Source organism: Zonotrichia leucophrys, chromosome 4 (assembly GCF_028769735.1).
Source record: "Zonotrichia leucophrys gambelii isolate GWCS_2022_RI chromosome 4, RI_Zleu_2.0, whole genome shotgun sequence".
Classification (NCBI taxonomy): Eukaryota; Metazoa; Chordata; class Aves; order Passeriformes; family Passerellidae; genus Zonotrichia; species Zonotrichia leucophrys.
In genome coordinates this window covers 41,451,338-41,467,250 of record NC_088173.1, presented here as the reverse complement: position 1 = coordinate 41,467,250, position 15,913 = coordinate 41,451,338, and the positions used below count along the sequence as shown (strand labels likewise).

The window sequence follows — 15,913 nt, the reverse complement described above, 5'->3', positions numbered from 1 at the left end:
AGGCACCGAGGGGGGACTGACTGGTCTGAAGTTCCTCAGGGTGCAAATTTGATGCCTGTTTTTCCCAGTGATTTATTCAGCCAGGCCACTTGCGCTGCAGTGTCTTGTCTTATGGATGGAGGACACTTGTATATTCCTGCAGTGAATAAAGAAGATAAGAGAGAAAGCAGCTGATGTTTTTTTAAGGTAAACTGGCTCAAAAATGATTTATAGTAATGACTGTAGAGTCCACATCCAAACAAATTCAGTACACAAATTCCTACTTCTACTAGTGAGGGTTTGTGCTGATGGAATGTAATTTCTCACTTATGTTTAATGATTGACCTGGTGTGGAGAGCAGGGGAAAGTAAACCATTTGTTATTTCAGTCCCCTGTTTCCGTCTTGGATTAAATGTTTTGCATGTGGGGACAGGTTGCAGGGAATTGCCCATCTGGATAAAGTGACCTCCAGGCAGGAGGTGACTCACCACTGCTTCCCTAGGCTGCAGCCATTCAGTCCCACTGTGCCACACTCCACTGCTCTCAACAGCTCTTGGGGCTCAGCTGTGTACAAGTTTAAGTGCTTTGCCACCTGAAGAGCAAGTGCAAACACACAGTGAAATGTGAAGATGATCCCACGTTTGGTCAGTTTCTTAGGAAATGCTTTTTCAGAGGAAAGTCTGGCTCGTTTCTTTGACTTTGAAAGGATATTCCACACCCTTGTTTGAGTTATGTGTGAGAAAGTATATAGAATCATAGAATAGTTTGAGTTGGAAGGCTCCTTGAAGGTCATCTAATTTCAATCCTCCTGCCATGTGCAGGGACACATTCCCCTAGACCAGGTTGCTCAGAGCCCCCTTCAACCTGGCCTTAAACACTTGCAGGAATGGGGCTCCCATATGCCGGTGCCTCACCACCCTTACCATAAAGAATTTCTTCCTAACAGGCAATTTAAATCTGCCCTCTGTCAGTTTAAAGCCATTCCCCCTTGCCCTATACCCTCGTAGAGTTAGTCTCCAGATTTCTTGTAGGCTCCCCTCAGGTACTGAGAGGCAGCAGGTTTGTCAGAACTGAGGCATTTTTATGTAAGTTTTAACACGACTTGAAATCAGACCAGGGTTTGCCATGTCACACAGGATCACAAAGCATGTGCATATTCTGGCATATTTTCAGCCTTCAGAAAACTGCATTTATAGACTGGGGGAAGCAAGTTTCTTTGCGTGAGCTGACCATCATTATAGGTTATGGCAGCCCTTCCCAGACCACTGGCTTAAACAGGAAAGGAAAGAGACATCTGCCCCGTCTTCTGTTTGACAAACTGAACTAGTCACAGTATTTTGCTGCACAAAACCATCACCCAAAATAACCTCATTCTTGTGTGTCAGTCTATATTTGTAATTATACTTTGCAACAGGAAGAAAACCATGTTAATTACATTTCGCAGAAGAAACACTCCTCTTGTGCTTTCCTAGAGCGCCTGCAGGGAGATTACTATGTCGAACTAAAAACCCAAACAAATAAACCAAGAGCTGTTTTCATTGGAGAGCCCAATTTCCACCTTGCTGTTTATTAGAGTAGGGCCTGTGCCATCAACAAGATTTTCTGGAGAGTAAGAGCAGGAAAACCTGCACAAGAATTGCTCCTGCTGGGCACAGGCCCTGCATGAAGACAAGGTGCTCTTAGGAAGTCGAGAAAAGCTTTTGCAGAAGAAAAAATAATGAAAGTACATTGTATTGCATTAAGAAAGATATGGAGAAATTTTGTAATTTCTAAATGTTTTTAATACGTGTGCTTCCAATTCATTTTGCATCAGTGGTTCAGGTAATTTGACATCTTGCTGTTTTTCAGAGTTGATCACTGGGAGAAGAAATATTATTTCCAAAAAGCCAGGAGATCTCAGGAGGTGTGCATGCAGCCTAAGGGAGCTGGGGAAGCTTGTGCTTCCCTAGAAGTCCCAGATAGGTTTGCCATACAGTGAAACAGACTTCTTGGGCAGTAAAATCTGAAACTGGAGCAAGGTGAGAAGCCAGTGCTCTGGGGAGGCTTCCCCAGCTATGAGCATAAGGATGCTGGCAAAACCTCACCAGCCTTGCCATCAGGCTTATCTCTGTTAAAATCAGAATACAACTTGTGAATATGAGGGGATGGAATAGAACTGATAATTGTGAACCAATCTGCTGTGTTTATATCTGTGTTTATATGTGGCTGAATTGTGTAAATGGCCTGATTAATCTAATCTCTTCTCTGGCCACAAAAACAAGGGGAAATCTGGAGGCCTGTGCATAGTTTAATTCTTGGAGTTACAGCCGGGTGGTATAGTTGCTGCTCATCAACATGACTGTATGGAGAGTAGCTTTAACAACAGAACAACTCCAGTGCAGGAGGAATAACTACATTTGGGCAAATGCAAGCTGATAAGCTCAAGTAGTATGTGAAGTTTGTCCTTCAGTCTGATGTGTGCAGGGGGCTCAGAGTAAAAGATGGCCTGTTTAAGCTTTTGAAATCCACACAGTCTCATCCTCTGGTTTGTGTCATCTGTACACTGTAATAATTGACTTTTCTAGTCTGTCTGTATTACCAGTTCAGGCCTGGGAGAGTTGTTGGCTTTCCAGGAAAGATCTCCTGGTACTGACCTGGACACCTGGACAGCTTGCAGCTGTTTGAATATGGAACAAGGGAGACCATAGGCTTGCCCATGCCCCCTTTAATTGCTAAGCAGGGAAGGAGCAGACAGGCTAATTTGTCAATAGGCCTTATCTTTGTGCAAGGGCAGCAGCTCTGCTGTCTAAGGGTTCAATCTGCAGCATCTGTGAAGCCCATGTAATTAAAAGAGCCTCTCTCCTTCTCTGCCTCCACTGTATAGTCTGTGTATGTGCAAACAGAGCTGCTCTTCACTGGAGTCTATGGAGAAGACTTCCTGCTGGCGAAAGAGATTTAAAACCTACAGCCAATGAATGCAATTACTTCGCTGGGTTTATTTTTTGTTTGTTTTCTATTTTGCCTCTGTATTTTTCCTTGATATCCATGGTGATAAAGAAGAGAAATCAATGTGTTAAGAGAAATGCTAGTACAACTGGAGTTCAGAGTGAGCTTTTAGTATCTTTTAGGCATCTATGCCTCATCTCATCTGTTAACAGTAGCCAGCCAGGAGATGATAAACAAAATGAGCAAATTATATTTACTTTTATCAAGATTTAGAGTGGCCTGGCTTTTAAAACAGTATATTTAATAGTCTACTCAGTAACAGGACCTGATAACTATTTGATCTCTAACAGAAAACTTGTGCGCATACAGCAGCTTTGCAAGACGAGAACCATACTTAATGTTATTTTTGCTGAAAATTATCAAAGTCACATACTATAACATCAGTGTGGGAACGGCAGGTATGGTAGACATGAAGATGAATGAAAGGCTACTTTAAAAAAATCTTGCTGTGGTAGTTTGCATTTCTAATTATTTAGATGCTACTGGTTTTTACTTATTATTGGAAAATCTACATTATTCCTACCATCTTAAGACCCCAAACAAGACACTGAGGGTGCCTTGTAACTTGCCTGTGAAGCAGCAGTGTTACACCCCATCAATGACACAGCTGGCACTGTCCAAAAGAGAGTCAGGGATAATATTCCCTCGACAATCCATCTTCTATTGCTCTTGCTCTGAGACTTGGTCCTGCCTTTCCTCTTGTAAAAATCTATGTCCAGTGGGACTGTCACACTGCTCTCTCTCTCAGGAGAGCAGCTACCTAAAAGATAGGTAAGATGAATGAATCTGCTGACCTGAAAGACTGGAAGGTATATCTACAAATTCCAGTAGGTATTGGGGGGGTATATATACAAATTCAGTGTCTCAGCCTGGCTTCTTTGCCTGGAGGAGAGGAAAAGAGACCTCCATGACCATGAACATTTGTTGAAATTATGCCTTCCTCTTCCTGTCTTTACTTAAGCCTGAATCAGAAGACTAGGAATAATCTCACTGGGAGTTTCTGTGATGCAGCACTCCTTTGCTGTTGACTTTTCAGTGGCCAGGTTTAGGGAGCCTGGATAATGTAGCTGTGTAATATGCCCTTGCCTGCACTTTTAGGGTAAAGCAGAGGTAGGATGTGTCAGGGGTGTGGCAAACTCCTGTGGGATGTGGTGCCAATGAAGGTACAGAGTTCCTATAGTCCCTTCCTTCAGGAGCTGGGTGCATAAAAAATGCTTTTCAGCTCTGCAGAGGGCACAGAGTTATCTGGTGACAACCTGCACCCTGAGATCTGTGTTCTCCAGCCTGGCACAGCCCATGTGTCACTGCCCTGTTGTTGCCCTGCTGTCTGAGCTGAGACCAACTCAGTTGCAGCCAGCAGTTGAGCTTTCTCCTTTTGCCTAATCAATTGCTGAGATGAGATCTAGTCTGTGTTTCAACAGCAGTTATTTTGGGTGCAGTAAATCAAGTTTCTCCATACAGAATGGATGTTCCTTCCCAAAATTGCCTGTCATCCACTGTGTTCACATTTTCCATGGGTGAGGAGAAGTCATTTGACTTCTTTGTGACAAACAAGACTCAGTGAAGAAAATAGCAGTGTTATTTATTGACTGGTAATGTTCTTCCTAATGCAAAGACCTCTGATGCTGCATATCCTCTTGAAAAGTAATTTGCCCTGTCAGCTGCCCCTTCTTATTGTTTGATTCAGATCCTGCTGCTTAACTCAGTTTCTTAGGCTTCTCTTTCCTCTAGTTAATGTATAGCTGCAGTTTGCATCCTGCTTTGCCTCCATATGCCAACCACAGTTTGCCATTTATTCTGCCAAATTTATAGCTACACACTCAACCAACAATCTGTCTAGGTAGCCAGTATGAATTATGTGCAAAATGTTATTTCTAAATCTGGATGTGATTATCTCTCAACTGTGTACTTCCAAAATAGCAGCTCCCTTCCAAAGAGAGCTGGTAAGCAAGGAGGGAGAGCAGGGATTTGCCAAATGTATTTGTGCTTCTGTGCTTAATGAGAAGAAATCTTTTTCCCCAGACATTTGTATCTGAACTATTCAGTCTCAGACACTTGTATCTGAACTATTCAGTCTATCAATTTATCCTATTTTCTTGAAAAATTACATGTTTAAGAAAACATCCCCTTTGATTTGCTGATGGTAATATCTGTCAGGTATGAGTTATTACTTCAAATTTCATTAAAAACCCTTTCAAGTTTAAAACATGCAGTATGCTTAACATGAGGAGAAATTGCTGGGTCTGAGGGATTTCTCTATTGGCACTTTTATTGCTTGCTGTACAAGAGGTGGCGGCCCCACCAATACCTGTTCAAAGAGGTGCACTGACATGCAGGACATGTTCTGGCTTTCCAAGCCAGAGCCAAAGTGATTCCTTGCTGCAGTGGAGAGGATAGCTCCTGCAGAGCTCCTGCCTGCATAGGCTTTGTGGGGAAATAGCCTTATCACCTCCAGGCTGAGCAGGCTGTGGGGAATGTCTCCATGATTCAGTCGAGACAGGAGAGGCCTTGACCTCGGCCTGCTGATTTTTGGTTCCCCCACAAAAACAAATCAGCTTCTTGGCCAAACAACTTCCTCCCTCCCTAAGCCCAGTCCCCAACTCTTTAATTTCCCTTCACCAGGCCCACAGATGGGTTTTTCCTCCCACTCCACCACAGGGCCCGCACAGCCTGGGGCGCAGTGCCTGGGACATGTTTGCTTTCACACTGACTCAGCTCTGCCCCCGGCCCACCCCAGACCACAGTGGCCCTGGGCTGAGAGTTAAGAAAACTGCTCACAGCAGAAGCTGAAGCCGTGTGAAATCTGACAGGTTTCTGATATGTAGCCAAGTCTGTACCTGAGGTCAGGTTTGTTGACAGGGTCACAACATGCAAGCAGCACATGCTCCAGACCTTCTGCAGAAAAGATGCCTTGTGTACAGATAACCACAGATATGCAGGGTGGAATCCTGGGTTGTGCAACACCCGGCACCTCTCCAAATTATCTGTTTTGCACTGGCCTCTTCCAGGAGCCACTCAGAAAGTGTGTCTTGCCAAAGGTTGGGCTCTGGGTTTGGTAGCAAGCTTTTTTGGACTCAGCTCCTTGTGCTGTGATCCTTGTGTGGCTGGGTATGGAAACATGACATGAGCTCAACACGGTAAATGTGGAATGCAAAATCAAGGCTGCTGTGTGATAAGGATTCCCGGGATGCAGTCAGGACTCTGTCACGCTCATCTCAGTAATGCACAGAGCAGCACATGGAAGGGTTGGCCCATCATCTCCCTGTCTACCTCTTCTCTGTCCAGCTGTGCTGTGATCCACTCTGTTTCTTGCAGCAAAGGGTTCTCTCTGTTTTGCCAGCAGAGCTTCATGGAGATACAGCTGGAGGGGTGCAGTGTGCAGAATCTTTCCTGCTGTGACCTGCCAAAACTGCCAGCACTGGGGAGAACAGGCATCTTGTGACTTTCCAGGTTTCACAATGCAGAGTGAGAGGATGCTGTTCTTTCCATATCCATTCTGCATATTCAGATTTTTCCATTAGGGTCCTTTCTCAGTAGGAGGAGAAAATTTTGCAGTAGGATCAGAAACAGGGAACTGAGCAAGGCGGAGAGAGGGAAATAACTTGTCACAAAGTTTTTCCAATACTTGTCTGAGAAGCAATCTTCTGTAAAGCTGTTTCCTACTTTCCAATTCCTCTCAGCACTCAAACTGTGAGCCCTGAGCTGGCAATCTGATGGTTGCTGTTTTATCAGCTTATATGGGATTTAAGCACATACACCTCACCTCACAGGCTTTCCTTCATCCTGAAGCATTATCTCTGCAGCAGTGTTCAGACTTCAGACTGAGCTCAGCTCCTTCTCATCCTGAGATGAGAAGGTCTCATCCTCCTGTTCTCAAAAAATTTCTTTTTGAGGGTTACATACATTAAGAAATGGTACAGTTATGAAAACATGGTGTACACATAAATTCTTTCACTGGTCATTCTTGATTCAATAAGTGCTTCAGACTATTATTGTGTTTGTTATTTTCCAGTTGAAACAAATGCATTTCTTCTCCTGTCAATTCAGAGCTGAAGCACAGCCACAAACCCAGCACTGAAAAGCTGGTGTTTAGCTCTTCACACTGGTAACTCTGATGACCTGAAAATAACAAAATGTTTCTGTGCTGGTTTAATTTTTGCTGCTACATGGACTTGAGTATTAAAATACATGAATTTCAATGGGGAAAAAAAAATCTGGATTTTTTTCTAATTGGCTATAAAAGTCAAGGGAGGGGACATCGGTGGGTCTCCATTTTAGCAAGTTCCAGACAGCTGGACTGTATTTATGCTGTTTCAGGAGCATCCACTTGCCTCTCTGAAAGGTGGGATCTGACTGAGGTTGACTAAACTCCAGATTTGTGAGATTCAGCTGCATGGCAGTTTCCCAAATATTAATTTTTTTCTTCACCTTCCAAAGCTGTTCCTAAAAAGCCATTTGAAAATGGGAATAGATAGTGACTAGTCCCAGAAGCCTGAGACAAATGAGTGGGCTCTCTTTGAGTAGAGGAAGATAAGGAAAGACCAAAAAACTGCAATCTGTCAGATACTGGCACTTTCCAGTATGCTGTCAGCCTACTGTGGGGTTGTTTCCCAGAACGTCTGTCCCAGTTTATCACCTACTCTATCTCTAGGTCGGTGTTGTGCCTAGTTCTGCAACTCCTCAAGGCACTGGTAGGGCTGACTCTGGGAAAGTGACTTTAATTGCTCCAAGTGGTACAAAGGAAGAGATATACAGCTGTGCTGCAAAGCATTTGTTATCAGGGTGCCCTGCTCACACATGTAAGGAGAAAATCTCCGTTGTAATTTCTTTATCAAACAGATCTGACACCCCTATCTCTACTGTGTACCAAATATTCTCCTGGGCCCAGACACAAACACTGTGGTGGTCTATGTAGTCTATTTAAGAGGCAGAAGCCTTTAAGTCTACCCACTTCTGTAGGTAAGCTTTTCCTCACTATTGAAGGTTTAATTAAGAAAATGTAATGGCTTTGGGAGGTATATTGGTTAATACACTGAGTTTCCAAAGAGCATTTTATGGTAGTAATATTGCTTTTCATCTGTCTTTCAGAGAAACCTATCTTTACTAAGTCTGCCTTTCTTGGAGATATTCTAATTGCAAAAGAGTATTTGACAGCATTCTTAATGCTACCAAAGAAAATAGCCTCTCTCTTCCAGCCTTAGTCTTTGCCATCTAGTCTTTGTTCATGTTCACCTCCAGACTTGTTTTTTGATGAACAAAATTCAACAAAAGCCAACTGTCTTGAAAGGTGACTGACCACTACAGGTCACTGCAGGGAGGCTGGGATTTCCCAAGCCAGCCAGAGGTATTGCTGGGCATCACGCTGATGTCCTAGTTCAGGATCTTAGGTAGGTGTTGGAGGTTGCACAGGGAGGCACAGATACAGCTTCTTGACAGCACAAAATGACAGCCTAACCACATGTTACCAATATAGCCCAGGATGGAAGGAATTGTGGTCAAAAGCTTTGTTCAACAGGACAGACAAGTAGAAAATGTCACCTACATGCAACAAATCACAGCCAGAGTCATGTCCTGCACCGACCCTGACAGATCTTGAAAGCCAGAATCATATTCCCTCCCACCTTGTACAAATTCAAGCAAGCTGCTTCTGCTGTTCTCTCCAGAGCTATGGATTTTAATATGGGAAGTGAAAATGGTGAAAGCTCCCTGCTTTCACCAAAAGAAGCACAAATCCTACCAAGGCAAAGGATTTCTCAGCTAGATGATTTACAGGAGGAATAACCACATAATGATAGGCACGAGACAAGTGCTAAATTTGCTATAGCTCTGTACAGGCTAATCTTGCATGAAATGAAGACATTTAGTAATAGCCATGGGTTCTCATCCTGCTTCTGGATTACTGCAAAACATCCCTGCTGCTCCTTAGCTCTTACAAAATCTACCGTATAGTGGATTGTATAGTATGTTTGGCAACATACTCAAAAACACTGTCATCTCCCAGCACACTGGAAATACCAGTTATTTGCCAGAACCAGCTCCCTGGGGTCACACAGAGACTCTGCTGGGAGACAAGGGTTCCACTTCTTGCAAAACATTTGCCTTGAGGTGCCACAGTAATAATTGACCTGTACAAGAATGTCTGTAACAAACTGCAGGAAGGCTCTGTTTCTAATGGCTCCATCAGCACAACTGGTAACTGCTGCTGAACTTGGTGAAACAGGTTGTTTACATAATATGGATTTTCCTGATGGTCTGATAGACAGTAATATGCCGTTATGCAGATTGCAAGTGTTGGTTTTGGCCAGACAGCAGCTCTAGAGGATCTTTGAACATAATGTTGTTTTTCGGTTCTGTGTCTCTTGATGAAAGGCTTGTAGGGAAAGTGGGTTTTTCAGGCTTAAAATTTAATTCAGGGTGTGGACAGGAGGACAGTACACAGCACTCCCAGTCCCACATGCAGTGGTGTGAGCCACTGGCTTCACTCTGTCTCCATTTTTGCTCTGTCAAGACCAAAATAGTTTTTTGCTGATGGTCAGGACTGGTGTTTGGGACAAAATGTACTTGGCCACCTAAGGGCCTGGCTTGGGGTTCCCTGGAGTCAACAGCAGTGGCCTTTTGAGGCCCTTAGCAACTAAGTATTGGCTACCACCTGATGCCCAAGTCAACATTTCCAAAGAGCACCCACTTCCAGCTGGAGTCCTGTATCTGCATTCAAGGCCTTCAGCAAACTAGTTTTCAGCAGCACTGAGCTGCAGATATAATGGGAGATGGTAGATCTATCTAAATCTGCATAAGATCTTGATGCTGAAATCCTAGTTGCTGAAGGCTTTTTTGGTTGAAAAGTCTTTCCTGAGTTATGTTATGACAATGGTCATATAGCTTCAAAAAGAAAAGCTAGGATGGTCCTCACTCAGGTGGATCCTTACAGTCAGAACAACTAATGATATGCTATTACAATGTTTTTATCCAGTTCTCCCACTGGGATATTAGAACACTCTCTTAAGTACACTAAGTTGAACTTCTAGCTGTTGCTGATCTCAACTCAAAAATATAATCAGCTAGGTCTGTGTGATGGTGTAATTGGGAGGTGCTGAGCCAAGCATGGGTATGCTGCTCCTGATATCTTTAAGCATGCCCCAGCAGTGCCAGTAAGCACAGGATAGCTGGTAACAGGAGCTGCTACAAACAGGTCTTTCTTGTCTGCTTGGCTAAAGATACAGCAAACATCAGTGGGGAGTCACAAATGAGGAGCAAGATAACCACCTTGAAACAGTTACAAATATTCTGCCTTCTAAGAGGGCTGTTTGGAATGTTCTTCTGTGTTTGAATGACTCCTCATTGTTCTTTTAGAGAAACACCACACGGAAGAGGGTCTGAGAGTCCCCCAGCACATCCCAGCTGATGCAGAATCAGTCCAAAGTTAGGGACATCCAAGGGAGGCCACGATAGATTTGTCACCCATCAGCAGGGCTGACGCACTGCTCCAGAGCAGGCATGGAATTTCATCCCATGATGTCCTTTGCTTCCCAATGCCAATCATGGTACTCCTCATGCTGGAGCTATATCTGCGCTTTCTCTTCTACTTCTTTTTATTTTTTTAATTGAAAAATATCTGGTAACTGGTCCCTGAAGAGGGTTCTGAAATGGATCTGGTGCATGAGACAGCTGTAGCAGATGACTTGACCAAACCACCTAAGAAAGGAGCCAGAAGGAATACAAATGAACAGAAAAGGAGTAAGAATTCCTCATAATTCCTAATAAGGATGCACCAATCTTCTTTAATAAGAGCTCTTGTACATCTTTACAAACAAGTTGCTGGATGCAGAATGCCTACTGAGACAACTAGTACTACTAATTTTAATTTTTTTTTTAATCCAGGTAGACCAAAAAATGCAAAAGGCCATATTCTGCAACATCTTTGCAATTCCTGTAGCACCATGCAGGCCCTGGAGAGAAAGTCTACAATTCTGTGGAAACATTAACACATCTTTGGTGAATTTTATGTTCAGATTTATTTCTTCCAGCACACATTAGATATTCCTACCCCCTACAGAACAGGGTACAAAAGATTTCTGGAAAGCTGGGCTTTTTACAGAAGTAAACCAGGCATGCCCTGAAGCCCTCCTACGCGATACCAAAAAAACACTGTGCATTCAACAGACCTGCTGGTTAATGATCTCGCTCATAAGTAATGTTTCAACCTTAGAATGGTTTTTGTTTGCTTCAAAAGCCACAAAGCCAAACAGGAAGTGTAGGAGAACGTGGGCAGGACGGTGGCCACGAGCCTCATGACCTCATCTTTTTCCACCACACGGAGATTGGTGGCTGTGCTTGGGACAGAGTTTAAATTCCCAGAGCTCAGAGATGTCAGGCAGCAGGGGACGAGGGGAGAAAGCCAGAGCTGCTGGAAGCCAACTGTCTGGAGCTGCTGCTGGGATCACTCAGAGTGCTCTTGTTGTGGCTGACTCCTTCAGCACCAAAAAAGGTAACTTTTTTTTCTTTTTTACCTGACATGTCCCCGTCCATCTGCAGCTTTAGCCTAGGAAGCACCGAGCAGATCTTTGAAAACTGCTTCACTGGGAAGGGATGTTTGATATTTCTCTGTAGAAAAAGGGGTGCTTTTATAGGACCAAGGTTGTTTAGAAATGCCAGGTATTGCACATCATCACAATTTTAAATTTGTGCACTGATAGATGTTGGGAGAAGGTTACTGAAAACCCTGCCACTGAATCATGCACCAGAACCTCAGAGCTGGTGTTTGAACACAGAAACCTTTCTGCCTCATTTAATCACTGCCTGCCAGTGTCCTGTTTCTCCTGGCAGGCTCATGGTTTGTGCTGCACAATCCTGAGTTGATGGGACAGTGAATGGGATACACTTCTCTGTGAAACTTGAAATTGCAATACCTCTAACAGAGTGTCCTGTCTCAGGGCCAGCCTTTACTAATGCATTTAAATGTCCCAAGCAGCTTTCTTTTCTGCTGTGATTTAACAAAATTTTGAATGACTCTTGTTCATCAGTAAATTGGTTTAAATTCTCAGCGATTTTCCTTATTCTGGGAACTGGTCAGTAAGCACTGAAGTTTACTGTAGCTCTCCTAATTTCAGCAGGAATCAGTTATTTATTACACTGCTATGGAAGCAGCTATTTCACCTAATCTCTTGTTTGGAAACACAGGTTATTTTGTTCTAACTTCTGGATGGGGAAATTGAGATCTATAAATAAAAGCAGTTTATGTTCATGTAAACTGACTTTACTCAGCAACTCAAGTTAATAGCCCTACAAACTAGTTTCAAAATAGCTGACAAGACAATACAAATTGTTTGCCTTAACCTGCCTCTTTTTCAAAACAATTGTGTTTAATGAATGAAGATAAATCAAAGCTGGTATTTGTAACAGTTTTTCACAGTTTTTCCTTTGCCTGTGCAAGTCAGTAGACAGCAGGGGTCAGTTCACCTTTTCAGTGTGATTTTTCTCACCACTGCTCAGCTCTTTCTAGCATTCAGTTTCAAAATTCTTGTAGCTTTTTTATTTGCTAAATCATTACAAGGTGGGTGGGAGGTGGTGACAGAGGACAGAAGAATTAAAATTAGCATGGGCAAGTTGAATCCATAGCAGGGACCTGGTCTTGGCATAGTGAAGTATACAAAGATAAAGGAAAAGCCTATAGTGTTTTTGTGGCATTGTACTTTATTGACTTACTGTTCCAAAATATTTTCTAGGTAAAATATCACAATGAAGGTAGTTCTGTGTTTATGCCTTATCAGCATCACAGCTGCATGGCCAGTGAGTAAATCACAATCACTATCACCAGTACTTGCATTATTTCCTTTGCACATCAACGGGAAGCCCTGATCAATGTTTTTTCTCTTTTCTCCCTTCAAGGTGATTCAATCCAAGCAGCATGCCATTTCTTCCAGCTCCAAAGAAAAATATGTAAGCTCATTTTGTCTTTCTGTTAATTTTCTTTGATAAGTACTTTTTGATTTTGTTTCTTTGTTTGTTTTCCTCCAAAACACATTTTCTGGTACTTGTTCTGTGATTGTAGATACTTGCAGAACATGTCCTTACCTGGCTGTTATGAGCTAGTTTTAAAGCAGAGAGACACTAATGTCCACAGACCTTTTCCTGTGTCATGCGTCTTGGTTGTGGACTTTCATTAGTTCTATCTCCAGACCAGCACTGGAAATATTTTTTCTTAATGAAAAATGTGTTAGCTGTTAATTAAAAAGAGAAAGGGACTGCAGTATGGCAAAATTGCTATAACCCATATTCGTTAGTGTGGATCGGATGTCAATATTTGGTGTTGGAGGAGCACCTTAATCCAATTTATTTTTTTGAGTGATGTAAGTGAACTGCATTTAGTCTTGTTATATAGCTCTTTAATTCGTTCCCCATTGCTAGTTGTTTCCCTTGTAAAATCAATTCTTGGCTCTGAGAATCAACTACTGCATTTAGTTTAGAGTCTTCATGAAGTGGGAGATAAATGACCCTCCAGAAAGGGCTTAAGAATTAGAAGAAGCAATGATTGTTAGATATAACTCCAAATTCTACTCAATAAAAACAAGCTGGAGAAACTGATCTGAATTTGCCCAGGCTCTGCCAGTGAGAGAGGCACATCTCTCTATCTTATCTATCTATCAATGCTAATCTGGGATGATGACTTGCTCTGAGTCCTCTTCCTACTGCAATGAACAGCTGAGGACATATCCCATACAGAAAGACTAGGTACTGCAGATGCCACATCTGCCTGAAAGAACAGGCTGGGATGCAGCAGTTTTCCCTGCTCCTTAGAGGATTAACCCCTCCTTTTTATTTTCTCTTTAAGGACTCCAGGGGCCATCACTTGCATAAGTATCACAATGACTATGTGAATTCTCAGTCTCAGGAGAGTCAGCAGCACCCACAGAGTGACCTGGCATCATCTCAGCAGGTACAGACACCTAACTGGAAGAGAAAGCAGAGCATCTTTCCATGCCAATATTTGCAAGTTATGATTAAGTGCTTAAAGAATAGTCAACATGCTGATCAGCTCTACTGTATGTGCCTTTGTGTACTAACATTGAGCTTTGTGTGGCTTTCAGACCCTTTACTCTTCAGAAGAAAGTGTGGATGTCCCAGAACAACTGGTAAGTGTTTTGAAGGACAGCATGTCTGTTGAGTGCTGTAGGGCAGCCGGTGTGGAGCAGCTCTCATTTTCCTCACTCAGGTGTGGTTCTTGCAGTAACACCTCCCAAAATAAAACAAAGCTCCAGGCAGAGGGAGGTGAACTCAGTGCAGTGCTTGCACATATCTCCTCAACAGTGCCTGTGCCCTGGGCCAATAGGACAGGTACCAGTCTGCCCTTCTCACATCCATGTTCATTTGCCTGATGTGTAATAAATGTTTTCCAGCCCTTTCCTGATGTGTCAAGCAAGAGCTATGAAGACGTGGATGATGATGATGATGACGATGACAATGATTCCAATGACACAGATGAATCTGAAGAGGTTGTCACGATTTTTCCCACGGACATTCCAGTAACTGAACCATTCCCCACTTTCCCTTTCACCCGAGGAGACAATGCTGGCAGAGGTGACAGTGTGGCCTACAGGATGAGGGCAAAAGCTGCACTGTTGAAGTCCATCAAACTCCGCAAAGCTACCAAAAAGGTGAATAGCACTGACCAGGGGTGCCCATGTTCTTGGAAATGGGGAATGAACTTGAAAATGGGCATTTCATAGGGGTTGGTTTTGAAAACTGATATGGGGAAAGTAGGCATAAGTGAAGGAATGCATTTCCTTTCTCTGGATACCACAGATCAGGGGTCTTGATGACTGCTAATGCACTGGGGCAGGAGTGCAGCTTGCTGATGCAAGCTGTGCCAAACTGCAGTTTGCACTGTCATGATTTACTTGCACACATGAAATCTGAGGCCAGGAGCAAATGAGAGTTTCTCATGTGAAAGGTTCATGTAACTCCATAAAACACCAGAGTAGCTCCAGGCAGAGGTTCATTATGCAGGCTTTGAGCATCCCTGCAGTCCAAGCAGCCTGCATTAGTGCAGTAATAAATGAAACAGTTCCTCAGGAGTGACAATGGCTCTTATTCTGCACTCTAACACAGCTCATCTATGATGCGACTGAGGAAGATGAGAGCGACATGGATGCAGAGAGTCAGCACTCTGTCTCCCGGGAGGATCCTGCTTCCCGCAGGTCCCTGAGGAAGCACGCCAGCAGCGTGGTGTGGTCTGACCGGAGCCACGGGCGGGACAGCAGCGAGCAGGACAGCCACCCACATGACCGGAGCTTGGAAAACGACAGCAGGCCTAAATCTGGCAGCCACGAGGCAGAAGGGGACAGTAGCAAGTCTGGTATGAGAGGGGACAGCCTCTCGAGTGTGGAAAGCAGGGAGAGCCACCTGAGTGTGGAAAGCAGGGAGAGAGGGGACAGCCACCCGAGTGTGGAAAGCAGGGAGAGCCACCCGAGTGTGGAAAGCAGGGAGAGAAGGGACAGCCACTCGAGTGTGGAAAGCAGAGAGAGAGGGAACCGCGTGTTAGCCGAGCTCTCTGACCATATCAGCATCCAAAAGCTGGAAAGTGCCGAGGATTCTCAAGATCGTCACAGCATCGAAAGTAACGAAGTCACCCTTTAAAAGGAGATGATAAAAATAATATTTCCCTTCTTTTCCAATCTCTACCTAAGGGGAGCAGGGAGTAGCTTCATTTCGGGGCACTGTTTGTTATTGTAGTTCGCGTGGGGGCTTTTGGGGTTCGGGGCAGTCCGTGGCCCCTGGGGCTGTGCCGGCGGAGGCGGTGGGACACGGCGGGCGAGCGTCGCCCCTCGGGCCCGCTGCTCTCTGCGCTGCCGAGCGGTGTTTTGCTGTAAATGGAATTAAATAAAACCTCAAAACTCTGTACTTGCATTACTGTTCACTGGGGCTTGGACCGAGCCGGGGGAGCTTTAATACT

General features: G+C 43.9%; 1 protein-coding gene across 1 annotated transcript; it reads left to right on the top strand.

Moving 5' to 3' along the window:
• The first annotated feature begins 11,275 nt into the window (after positions 1 to 11,275).
• SPP1 (secreted phosphoprotein 1) lies at positions 11,276 to 15,866 on the top strand. Its single transcript, XM_064712346.1, has 7 exons — positions 11,276 to 11,449; positions 12,687 to 12,750; positions 12,850 to 12,900; positions 13,793 to 13,897; positions 14,049 to 14,093; positions 14,358 to 14,615; positions 15,070 to 15,866. The coding sequence occupies exons 2-7, from the start codon at positions 12,700 to 12,702 to the stop codon at positions 15,595 to 15,597; spliced, it is 1,038 nt and encodes a 345-aa protein (XP_064568416.1). The 5' UTR covers positions 11,276 to 11,449; positions 12,687 to 12,699; the 3' UTR covers positions 15,598 to 15,866.
• The last annotated feature ends 47 nt before the right edge of the window (positions 15,867 to 15,913 follow it).